The sequence below is a fragment of the Anneissia japonica genome, unplaced genomic scaffold (assembly GCF_011630105.1).
Source record: "Anneissia japonica isolate Jap-2015-1 unplaced genomic scaffold, ASM1163010v1 scaffold287752_len1182401_cov188, whole genome shotgun sequence".
NCBI classification, from domain to species: Eukaryota; Metazoa; Echinodermata; class Crinoidea; order Comatulida; family Comatulidae; genus Anneissia; species Anneissia japonica.
Genome location: NW_022687544.1, coordinates 156,500 through 168,999, shown reverse-complemented (window position 1 = coordinate 168,999; position 12,500 = coordinate 156,500). Strand labels below are relative to the sequence as shown.

Genomic DNA, 12,500 nt, shown 5'->3' with positions numbered 1-12,500 from the left:
TTATGTTTATGGTAAGCTTAATGATGATGATGATAATGATGAAATAGATGTTGAAAGCAATAAAATCAAGACAGAAGTCTTCGAATTATGAAATTACAATTTATTTTCTCATGTTTTTAAAAATCTATATACTTCTTATCATACATCATCATTAAATAGACCTCATAATTTGATCACTGAATAGTAAATATATCATGAAATATTTAGTTGTGTCATTTCACATTTTATACATTTTTAAAAATAAGATTTTGTCTTTACCAATCTATTATTCGAGAAGTCCTACCAAATGTTTAATAAAATAATATCCCGCACAAAAATTTTGTTTCAACATTTACTACTATTGTCGCATTAAAAAGAAAGTATAATATCAATTATTGTTCTGATTCTGAAATAATTTAAATATTTTTATTACACAAATTCACAAATAAGAGAAGAATGGTTTTGTATCATAATACTTTATCATTTTGACAAACTCAACAGCAACAAAATAAACTGTTATTAAATATTTTCCAGAAGATACAGTTAACCCCTACCCCTCAGCCGGGAACAAAGTACCGGTAAGTGTCCCCTAATAGGGGCTGGCCGTAGTGTTAAAAGATATACTTCCCCTCGTTTCTTGGCCGAAAAAGTGTCTCCAATATAATAATAGGGGTGTCCTAAAGGAGGGGTTCTACTGTATATTGTTTGATTGATTTTACGATGATGCTATTCACACCTATCTGCGAATGATCCATGCATCAGCCTAAACTAGACGGTCATTGGACCTCTGTTAAGAGGGTCATTTACTATATTCCCATGGATATCGATAAATAACGGAAGATAAGTCAGGAAATCAAGGAAGTCAACGATACCATTGCCCTCACGTCCGAATTTATTTACAACCTGAAAATAATAAAAGATGGATATTGGTTTATGAAACTCGTTTTGGAAAACTAAAATATTTCGGTTATTACGTAATGGTTTGAACAGGCAGTGCAGTGGCGGAATCAGGGGGCAGCAAAAGGGAAGCTCTCTCCCTTCACCTGCAGTAGCCTGAAAATCACTGGCCAAGTGATTCATTTAGATAAAAGATTAAAAAAGCTAAAACTCCGAAACTTCACGGACTTTCTTAGGTAAGGAACACTCTCTCAAACAGAGACCCACTTAGGACCATAGGTCCTCTCGTCGGCGAAAATATTCTGCATCCGCTACTGCATACGTAAATCACCTAAAAAGTTACTCTCTAACATTCAAAGTAGGTAGATAATAAAGTCAAAGACAACAGATGTCGACTTTTCTTTCTAGGCCTATTGTAAGTCCTGTTTATAAGATTGTAGGATTTGTCCAAGTTTTGGGATTTTAAAGGATTTGTGAACTGAGTCTAACATTCTGTAAAAATTACATAGATTGTTTTTTCTCACTGGCGAATTGCGTTTTTTCTCCCCGACTGGGAGCAGCTCCTCCCGAAAGAGGAGCTGGGCCCCTCACACAGGCGCAAACACTGAAATAAATTACTCTTTCATTAGCAGCCGACAGGCCTATACATAAAAGTTTCTACAATACTTACGAATTCAATGTGCTCTTTGCGTAGGCCTCCTGCCTGCAAGTCAATGGAGAGACCATTGAGCGTTACCTCCCCAGGGTACGTCTCGTCACATTCGTCTTCCAAGAGTCTAAATAATTCCTATAGATGAAAAAGTTTTAATTAAGTTTTATTTATTAATTAATATTTTGTACGCAATATTTTTATATATTTGTTTTAATTATGTTTTATTCATTAATTAATATTTTCAATTGCAATTTATATTTTTTTATATTCTCAATAATTATTCATTTTCTAGCTACTAATTGCCGTGCCTTACCTTCGCACGTTGCATCTTCACATCGAGCGCTTCAAAATCCATTTTGTTGATCATTTTCTTCACGAACGGTCTTAAACAAGAGAAAAATTCAATGCTCATAATTTTGTGACAAACTATTTTTGGTTTATTTCGTATTTCCAATGGTTCCTTCATATAAAATCGTAATCGTATCAAAACAATAGATTTTTCAAAATATTGAAAATATGAAAATTCGTTCAATCGCATCAAAAAGTACTGTTATTTTGTGTGTAATACTTACTCTAATCTAGACACTTTCTCTGACAATGCAGCCACAACTGTAAATAGCTTGAAGTTGAGTTTATGTCGCTGTGGTAGGTTAAGGATCTAGAACGAAATCAGAAAAAATCGTGATCAATCCTTTAAATTAAATCGTTCACACTTACATTCTTTCCTCATGCCGATTGCAACGCAGAGCACTGTATGCAATACCCAATAAAGTAATTTCTGAAAATCGCAATACTGTACCTACAGTGCCGTTTCTATGACAATTGCTAAACTGTTTAGCTGTCTTTAAAAGACTCTTCTCCTCCTCCCAAACCAAACGTTTAACAATGGCTGAACAAGTTTAACCTGCCCCAATTTCTCAGTCCCATAAGCGACGGTTTAGTGGCAATATTATGGAAACCAACTATAACGACTAGGCCTATATTTCAACTTAAGTGAGAAAAACATTACGACTATATTTTAACTTACGTGATAAACATACTGACATTCTTTCTTCGTGATTAGTTGTCCGTTGATCTGTTCCAACAGTGGCTCCATATCTGCCAATTTTATGTTATGTTCCTGCAATAAAATCATGATAGGAGTACACAATTTAATCCAGTAAAGTTTAGATCTCCATGGCCATCGTTGCTGATTTTGTTATGTGATTTCTATTTTTAAATACCAATAGTAATGATTGGGTTTACAGTATACAACTTCGTTATTTGATTTTATAATAAAAATCTTTTGCAAATAAACTCCATATCATTGATCAATAATATTCAATATCATTAAATTGTATATTACATTATAAATAATTGGTCGAGGTTTTTTCCAATATTTTAATTCTGGTACAGCATTAAACACAACAACGCACCTCAAGTGGATTCATCTTCTTGTAAAGACTACTCTGTTCGCGCCGAAATTCAGGCTTTTTCGCTTGACGCTTGTCTTCTTCCCGCTTCGTTTGTTCTAAAACCTGTGCACTCATTAACGAAGTCTCGTTTTTCAGTTCTGAAATCCATTTTTCCATATCTTCAAGTTTCTCGTTGGCACGTAGTTTGGCAAATTTAATTTTTCTAATACAAGGATCCTCTTGGATCTAAAAAAGAAATTACAATGTAGGACTATTTAGGTATTTTATCATATAGGCCTAAATCAATAACTCTGATTATTACGGCATTACTTAAACAAAACCACACTGAAACTATTATAACGCACTGACTTTTGCACGCTTACCATTCGCATTTGAGCAGAGGATATGCGGGCCACAATTTGATCGTCTGTCAGTTTGCTTGGATGGACAAGTTGAGTTTGGACTGGACTTCCCCTTGGTGTGCCACGTGGTGTTCCTTTAGGAGTTCCGCCTACAGTTAATGTTGTTGATGAGTTGCTGTTGTGTTTTTCTGACGTTTTTCCCTTACCTAAACAGAAATATTTTTTAAACAATCATTATGTATAAAAACATTGCATATAAAAACTATTGTAAATGTAGACTCTAAAGTCGATTAAATAAGCCTTTGAAACCCCTAAATTGTTAACATTTTCGGGACCACTTTTGAAACATTTTAATCGAAGCTCGACCACGCCCACATTGCTTTCGTCGGGGAAATCTTACCCCTCTTCGGAGGCATCGCCCCCCCTCCCCCGGTCAGGGTCCTCGGCCCACCGTCCAACAAATCTTGGCGCCACCCCTGATTAGTGAATGATTTAGTGTTTAGTTGGGCCTAAATTTAATAGTTACACAATTTTTTTTTTGGAAATTACAGTCAATTAGAAAAATCTAGACAATTATCTCAGAATTTAACTGAATGATCTATGAGTTGGTTACCGTACCTTTTCCCTTCTTTTTGCCAGCTTTGGATTGTTTTGAGTTGTTTGCCTTTTCGCGAAAAGTCTTTTCGAGTTCAGCTCTAGCTAATACTTTTACACTCTCGTTATGTTGCTCTAAAAGAATTTAATATAAAAACAGAACTGAGAAACACTTGGTTCTAAAAAAGTTGTTTAGGCCTATTAACGATGGAAAATAGACAATATATAACGGTGCGAGATCAAGTATACATTACCTTCGTATTCATGAATTTGAGCGTGAAGTTGCTCAACTTTGGAGTAGACATTGTCGAGGATGAAGCTGAGCTTATCAAGGCGTTGTTGAATCTGAATCTACGAAAGAGACATTCAAGTTCAAGTTCAAGTTTATTAAAATCAAATTCGCAACCTCCAAAAGAAGTTGAATTGCCTTGATCTGTACAATAGTTAAAATACATTAAAATATAAATATATAAAGTACACGAGAAAAATATACATACAGATTGAAATAGAATAAAATTACAAGAGGTTACAAATTCAAAAGTTACAATTTCAAAATTACAAACACACAATGAGCAATTAAGCAAAGCAATTACAAAATATAGTAAAAAGATCAAATTAAAAAATCAAAAGGGCCCAGGGTCTCATTAAAATTAATAATTAATAAAATTTGTAAACAGAGTTAAAAACACATCATAGAAAAGTAAATTGAATATGGGATAAAAATAAATGGGGGTGGGGGGATGGCGGGGGAAAGGACAAGATGCTGTATGGGGAAAGGGAATCTCTCAAAAATTTATCTGCAGCAGAATCAGTGAACCGGTTATCGTATGGCATCACGAATGGAAAGTCGAGATATACGCATAGGCCTACATTCAGAGATCATTCAACATGGTAGTAAGATATGGGATTGCACTATTGGCGTATCAGTTGACTCTACATTTTGGTAGTTGGAACCTGCGCATCTTTCTTAGATGCATACTGTGATTGGATTGGTTTTCAACAAACCAGTGAGGAAATGAGTTTAAACTATTAATAGCAAACCTTTTACAAATGTTATTTCTCCTCTCACTCAACTTTTCAATATTTAGCATAACAAGCGACTCATCATAATTGATATAATCGTTTGCTAAGATAATTTTACATGCCCTTTTTTGCACATACTCTATGGACCTAGACTGATCAACAGTATATCAGCAAGTATAAACAAAAAAGCTGGCCTTATAATGTTATAGTCGTCGACAGGCCTGCTCAACAGTGCATAGGATAATTTTATTACGTCATGAAAAAACCTGGAATATGGGAATTAAAATCACCTGTTCAGAATTCAATCTTGGCAGAAATAATCTTCCTGGCTTGATTGTGTATTCTCATTTTACTTCATTATGTTAAATTTTAGAAAATTGCTCTTCACACATTTGTACATGATATTTGCTTTATACAACTGACTGTATATTATATTGTAATGTCAGTTTTCCAAATTCAAATTCAATCAAAATCAAATCTGAACAAGTGTAACGAGAAGATATACCAACGAAACCCTATATTTCTGCTTATGAGAATATATACTACTTACTGAATCCCCAGTTGCTTCATGTCTGGGAGACTGAGTAGATGAATCCAGGTCGCTGGTTGGGCTCTCTGACGTCTGTCGATTATCTGCACATTCCATTGCAATATCCTTTGGACTTATGTACTCTTCTACATCCGGAGATTTAGCGGACCGGCCAAAAGTATTTTGAAATTCATCTGCTTTAGATGGATGGCGCTCAGTTGCAAGAGCTTCGTCATCAACCAATGAGTTTTCATTCCATACATATTCGTCATCGTAATATTCTTCAGTTGACGCTAACTTACTAAAAACTCGTTCGTAGTAATTGATTCGGTTTTTACTGTACATACATACCAAAAGAATGGATGGAAGAGTAATACTTTACAATTATTCATTTTGTCAAAAATCACAGCTGCTAAAATATTTTGTAAGAAGAATACTACGATTTGTTCGAGTCTGAAAACCACCTGACTACTGTATTACATTACAGGGGCGGATTTAGGTGGGGAGCGGCCCGCCCCCCCCCCCTTTTTGGTATATCTGTCTCTTATACACATCTAGATGTGTATAAGAGACAGGTATATAATATATATATTGTTTATGTTTAAATAAAAAAGCACAAAGCAAGGAAATTATATAAAAATCTCCAAAACTCACTGCACGATGCAATACTTAGCGAGATAATCGAGAGGATCCCTAACGACATGTTCAGGACTGGCAGGTTGATCAACCGCCTTAGATTTTCTGCGTGTTTGTTTCCTTGTTAACAAAAACGAAATTATTATTACATGATGTATAATAATTACATAACAAATATGGAATAATTACATCAATGTCAATGTTACTGATTATATTATAATCATATTAATTATATTGTAGATTTTTTAAAAATCAATGCAAATTACTTGTCTGACCAATATCATTAAAACCCAAATGATTTATTCTACCATTAATAATGTTATTAATATTATTTTTATTGTTATTAGTGTTTTTTTATTATTTTAGTTTAATTTTATATTAATTATAAAATATAAATAAATAAATTATGATAATTAGTTATTGATCATTGTCATTGTCATTGTCATTGTACTTGTCATTTTTCATTGCCATTATCATTATCATATCATTGATTATTGAAAGGACACGAGATGAAAATATATAAAAATGCTGCAATGCATGTAGCCACACCTTATTCTCTTCCAAATAATTGGTTCCTTCTTAGGAGCTGGAGGGGACGGTAATACTATGGGGGTTGGGGTAACAAGTGTCGGTTCCTCGTCTGGATTTATTACTGGTGTTGGAACAAGAGGTAATGGAGGCAAAACAAATGTTTCTGTCTCCGGTGGTGGTTCTGGCTCAAGAGACACTGGGACTGGTTCCTTCGGCTGTACCAACGGTAATTGCTGTTGAGGAATTAAATATGGAAAGAATAGTTTTTTTAAAGGTGATATTTATCAAGCTTTACAATGACAGCATATTTACATTCTAAAACTTAATCATCTCTAAATACGCCTCTGTTACAACGCAGTTAGAAGTACCGGTAGTACGTGACTGGCGACAGATTGAACAATAAATATGGCTGTTGGGATAGCAGAGAACTCATAATATTGTCTAGTATAGCAACATACCTGTTTACGTCTCTGAGGTAACTTTGTAATTTTTCTGACCGTCCGTATCTTTTTCGGTTCGTGTTTACGTTGTTTTTGTTGTTTAACTGCAGGCTTCAAATCTAGCGATTTTAAAACATTGTTAATTAATAATAAATATACAGTTAGTAGCATTCGTTTCTGATTCAGCAAAATCACGTAGCCTAATTCAAAGAGAATACTCTTACAGTAAATTGGGCCTATATCATCGGACTGCTAACCAACTATTGAGATTCTTTTTGTTTTGTTTTTTGTTTTGTTTTATTCAGCATCTCGCATAAAAAATTTTAATTTACATCATCATAAAAACAATAAAATAAAATTTCATTAAAAAAACACGGTTAGATGAATAAAGAAATAAACAAAGGATGCCATGGATAACCTATAATGTAAGAAACTTATTTCCAATCGGGTCCATATTCCGGCAGAAATAAATCCTATTCAGCAGCATCGATACTAATAATAATAATAGAAGAAACATGCAAACACATCGCTTGAATTATTTGATATTCTGCCTATGTACATTTATACTCTAAAACCACTTACCTTAACACACCCTTTAAATCCAAATCTTTCAATAATTTACCGGTAACTATTCAAAAGTTAATCTGAAGTTATTCTCATGGGTTTACCAATAAACTAATTTTATAGTCCGTATTTTTCTTTTCGTATTTTTAAATTATTTATTTATTTATTTTCTTTTTATCATGTTCTTCCCTTTTTGCTATTGGATGGGATGCAAAGCGTAGCCTAGATTTTTATACACTACAGTAGGCGTTCGTAGTTCAAAGTGTACATGTCTGGGTAAAACGTCAACTGAGTACAATTAAAAACGGTATAGGCAATCATTTATGTTATTTTCAATTTATAATAGCAAATTCGAAATAGGAAATTTAAGAATATTTTCGAAGCTTGTATTTTAATCTTTAATTCATATAATGTTCTATATATTTGAACTTTACAAATTTTATATTTTGTACCTTGTTTACCAATGTGCGGCTTAGAATTAAAACAAATTTAAAAAGCTTCTTGCTGTTATTTTGATAATTAAGTATCTCATAAACAAACATACCTATCATACGACGACAAATGTTCAATAGGCAAGGTATGAAGCGAGTTCGCTACTATTTTATGAAATATTTAAATTTCGCTCGCCTCAATTGTCGATTCAGGCCCGTACGCATAACTTTTATTGGGTGGGTGCGAATTTGTAGAGATTGGACCAAAATTTATGATCACGACACCTTTAAAATGGCCAGAAATTGCATTCTCAAACAATTTGAATATCATTTTCTTTTTTCCCAATCTATTTTATATAGCTGTTTTGCTGATGATGATGATGACGATAATAATGATGAAAGATTGATATACAAATATTTTAAAGCTAATGACATAGGTTCGCAGGATATATTTTACAATGTAAAGGAAAGATAGCGGATTGTTAGAATAGTAAGTCACCCTCCTATACTACGCCTGTGTGTATGCATGGATAAGATAAGCGTGTTCCATTGTACCTGTCTCTTATACACATCTAGATGTGTATAAGAGACAGGATATATGGGGAACTAGATTCAGTTAGGTTTCTTGAATCCCCTACGGTCAGTGGCGGATTTATGAATTTGATAAAGAGGGGGCAAGGGAAGAAATTTTACAGTTTGAGAGTCCATGACACTTTAGCCTCACTATGGATAGGCTTGAGGTAAGAACATTTATGATTATAGCACCTCTATATGGCCGGAGATGGGGGGGGGGGTGGCGCTTGGAGGAACCTGCTGCTAGGATCGAGGTGGTGGAGCTCAGGCATTTTTTATAATTTGAGGTCATATTTAATCAATTTCTGAAGATGCACACGGTTTTAGTGGCGGATCTAGGCATTTGATTAGATATAGATAAGAGGTCAGGGAGGGACTTCATAGATGGAGGAAACTACCACTGTTAGTGGCGGATTTAGGAATTTAATATAGAGGGGGTGGGGGAGGGAAGGATTTTACAGGTTGAGAGCAATGCAGTAGCCAGCTATTGGGACAGTCTCACAAAATTTTTTTAATGGGTCCACATTTTAAAAATGGGTCCAAATTATGCTATTTCATGCATAAAATGATTCCACTTGAATGATGGGTAAAATTTTAAGAAAATGGGTCCAGATTTATTATATTTTTGCGTGAAATGGGTCAACTTTTAAGAAATTGGGTCCACATTATTTGAATGTACGTGTAAAGTGGGTCCACCCTGATATTGTCCCGCAATGTTTAAAAATCTTGGCTACGGCATTGATTGAGAGTTGATAACACCACAGCCCCACCATGGTTGGGACTGACGTAAGAAAATTCATGATTATGGCACCCCTAGATGGCCGGAGATGGTACTCTCAGACTTAAATTTGAATATAAATTTCTTTGCTTTTTAAAAATAATTTTCACAAATTAGGGGGGTGGTGATTTTTTTTTTAAATTTCCTACCTCCCCCGACTTCCCCGTGTACGGGCCTGCGATTAAGGATTTACTTTTTTTTAATTATTTAATGTAATTTTATTCATTTTTTAAATTGATACTTCTGATAGCGTATCGTACCTTTTTAAAGATGTAATTGTACTGTTTTTGTCATGCTTTATTGTTTAACTTCAATTTTTCAATAAAGCTTCTCTTATCGTATCGTATTATTTGTAAAAACAAAATAAGTAGTACCAGTCTACAAGATTGACTTTCGATATACACTTAGGCCTAAACATGCACACTTCAAATTAGGAGACAAATTATTAATTGGTCCCTCAGACAACTATGACGAGGACTATTTTAAGATAAAAGAGATAAACATGAGAAGCTATGCATGCTAGCAGCATATAAACTAATAGGTTGAAACCCGAAGCAACTATTGATTCTACAAAGCATATTTTCTTTTCTAATCTCTCATAATTTATCTGCAAGCAATGTGTTAGTTTACCTGGTAGCATCTTTGGTCTTTCTTTCTTCGGTTCCAATGGTTTCGGAGTCTGTAGTCGTTTTAACTTAATTTTCTTCTCTGGTTTTTTGAGTGGCGTTATTACTAAAGAAGGCATGAGCAAAGCAAATAGTTTGGCTTATGATGAACATCCATGAAAATAATGACGATAATGAAATTGACGATGATGAAGATATTGATAAAATCGATAGAGATTAAGACTAATCAAACTGACGGTGAAGATAATGAGTGAGAATGTTGCTACCAATAGCTTTGATAATAATGATGATGCCGATGATGACGAAGACAATAATGATGGCGATTGATGATGATAATCATCTTTTTGATATTGATATCGATGATGTCGATGATTTTGATAATGTTGCTGTTGTTTTGCTGATGATGATGATGATGACGATACTAATGATGAAAGATTGATATAAAAATATTTTAAAGCTAATGACATAGGTTCGCAGGATATATTTTACAATGTAAAGGAAAGATAGCGGATTGTTAGAATAGTAAGTCACCCTCCTATACTACGCCTGTGTGTATGCATGGATAAGGTAAGCGTGTTCCATTGTACTTTTCCTTGAAATACTGAGCCCTTAACCGTGTGAAAACTTACTTGGATTTGCTTCCTCGATTTGTGGTAGCGGTGGAAGAATCGGTGTTGGCGCCTTTGGTGGGAGTGGGGACGTTGGCTTCTTCGGTGGTGGCGTTGAATCTTTTGGAGGCGGAGTTGACTCGTTTGGAGGTTGTGGCGTTGGCTCTTTGGTTGGTGTTGGTTCTATTCCTGGACTTGAGTTTTCAGGTGTTGGGTCGTATTCTGGGGTGGGGGTTGGCGTTAATTCTGGGGTTGGTTCTTTTTGAGTGACTAATTCACTTATTAAGGGTAGTTCTGGAGTTGGGGATCTTGGGGGTGATTTAGGTTCCAATTCATTAGGTATTATTGAGAGAGGTTCTTGAGGCGGGGAATTAGCAGGCATTGGACTCTGCGACGATTCACTCGTTTCAAGGTCTAATTGAAAAGAAATGACCAGCTACAAGAACTAAAACTACATCTAAAGATCATGAAAATGCCTTTACAAAACACATTCTACAATGTATTGAATATTCAGAAGTAATGGTATCTCATCAAATCATCGAAGAACAGATACATAAATGATATAAAGAATTACGATATAAAATGCAGAACACATCAAAAAACAAAAAGAATAAGAAATACATATATCGATAAGGATTAGATATTTAATATTGATTTAAATATAGATCAATTTTGCCTAATTCATAATTATACTCATAGAATCCCAATAGTTTCACGATATATCAACATTACAGCGTAGAATGCTTGAAGTTGATAGAAGAACGAAAATGACATTGTTAAATACCTGACTTCTGTACTTCAACATTCTGGTCTGGCTCTGTCACACTAAAAATAGTTATAATCAATAGTCAATTGGTGATTGGTTATTACAAAGTCATTACTCTTCTATTTGTGTATTAATTACTTTTCATTGCGATTACACATAAAAGAGGATATACTGCATTTTCAACCGGTTTTTAAAAATCAACATGACAATGATTTAATCAAAAACAGCAAAAGCTAGACTGGGGAGAGAAAATATCTTTACCTCGGCATTGGAGTTGGCTCATCGATTACAGATGGTTCAGGGCTAGGCGATGACTCTTCTTCAGGTTCTAGAGGTTCCGGCACAGGTTGTGGTTCTTTTTTCTTTTTCTCTAGAACCGGTTCCACTCCCACCTCCTCTTCTGCAACAGGTGACGGAGACGGAAGTAATTCCGGTCGTATCGTCTGCAGTTTCGGTTTAGTTGAAGATTTTGGGTTTTCCTTTCCTTTTGGAGCTTCCCAGAACTGAGTGGTCTTCATGGTGTCGTCTTGTTTTAGTTCAAATTTCTTTGGTTCCTTCCAATTGGAGTCAGTTCTCTTAAACTCTTGTGGTTTTGTTACAGGTTTTGAACCCTTCTTAATGTCTATCTCATTGGGTTGTGGGACGTTGTAAGACCTATTCTTCGAGAACGGGTCAGTCGACACCGTGGTCTTCTTATCATTGTCCTTGAGTTTGAAAGGATTTGGCGCTGTAGGTAGTAATTGAATTGATACTTTTATATGAATTTTAAGAATTTTCGCAATATTTTCAGAATTTAGCAACGTGTTGCTAAGTACGCATCACAAATTACTGGAATAGAGCAGAACTCTATAATCCATTGTTCTTAATTGATTTAGGAAGAAAATAAACTGTATATTGCAAGACATAACCCATCAATCGCATTCTCTCTTAGAAGTCTTACGTAGTGGCAGGCGATATTTTATTTCATTTTATGTCATTTCTTTAGGCACGAGAGCCAAGAACATGCCAATAAGTGAACTTAATCACTGTCCTAAGTGGCATATCCATTAAACAACAGAGGACGTAATGGACCAGTACACCGGGGTAGCCCCCCCCCCACCATCGGTCTGGTCAAGCC

General features: G+C 34.8%; 1 protein-coding gene across 6 annotated transcripts in view; it reads right to left on the bottom strand.

Moving 5' to 3' along the window:
* Positions 1 to 79: 79 nt before the first annotated feature.
* Positions 80 to 12,500, bottom strand: part of LOC117119391 (titin homolog) — a 26,832-nt gene continuing 14,411 nt past the window's right edge. For 4 of the 6 annotated variants that reach the window (XM_033264194.1, XM_033264198.1, XM_033264215.1 and 1 more), the window contains 17 exons: positions 11,645 to 12,110; positions 11,402 to 11,442; positions 10,639 to 11,031; positions 10,014 to 10,115; positions 7,056 to 7,156; positions 6,616 to 6,830; positions 6,085 to 6,186; positions 5,452 to 5,767; positions 4,133 to 4,229; positions 3,903 to 4,013; positions 3,306 to 3,490; positions 2,944 to 3,168; positions 2,556 to 2,648; positions 2,101 to 2,186; positions 1,842 to 1,911; positions 1,547 to 1,663; positions 80 to 882 (listed from right to left, as the gene is read on the bottom strand). In XM_033264194.1, the coding sequence (XP_033120085.1) occupies positions 748 to 882; positions 1,547 to 1,663; positions 1,842 to 1,911; positions 2,101 to 2,186; positions 2,556 to 2,648; positions 2,944 to 3,168; positions 3,306 to 3,490; positions 3,903 to 4,013; positions 4,133 to 4,229; positions 5,452 to 5,767; positions 6,085 to 6,186; positions 6,616 to 6,830; positions 7,056 to 7,156; positions 10,014 to 10,115; positions 10,639 to 11,031; positions 11,402 to 11,442; positions 11,645 to 12,110 (2,855 nt within the window). In that variant the 3' untranslated portion in view covers positions 80 to 747. The remainder of the gene's footprint in view (positions 883 to 1,546; positions 1,664 to 1,841; positions 1,912 to 2,100; positions 2,187 to 2,555; positions 2,649 to 2,943; positions 3,169 to 3,305; positions 3,491 to 3,902; positions 4,014 to 4,132; positions 4,230 to 5,451; positions 5,768 to 6,084; positions 6,187 to 6,615; positions 6,831 to 7,055; positions 7,157 to 10,013; positions 10,116 to 10,638; positions 11,032 to 11,401; positions 11,443 to 11,644; positions 12,111 to 12,500) is intronic. The other 2 variants (XM_033264206.1, XM_033264234.1) reach the window with 2 other exon arrangements.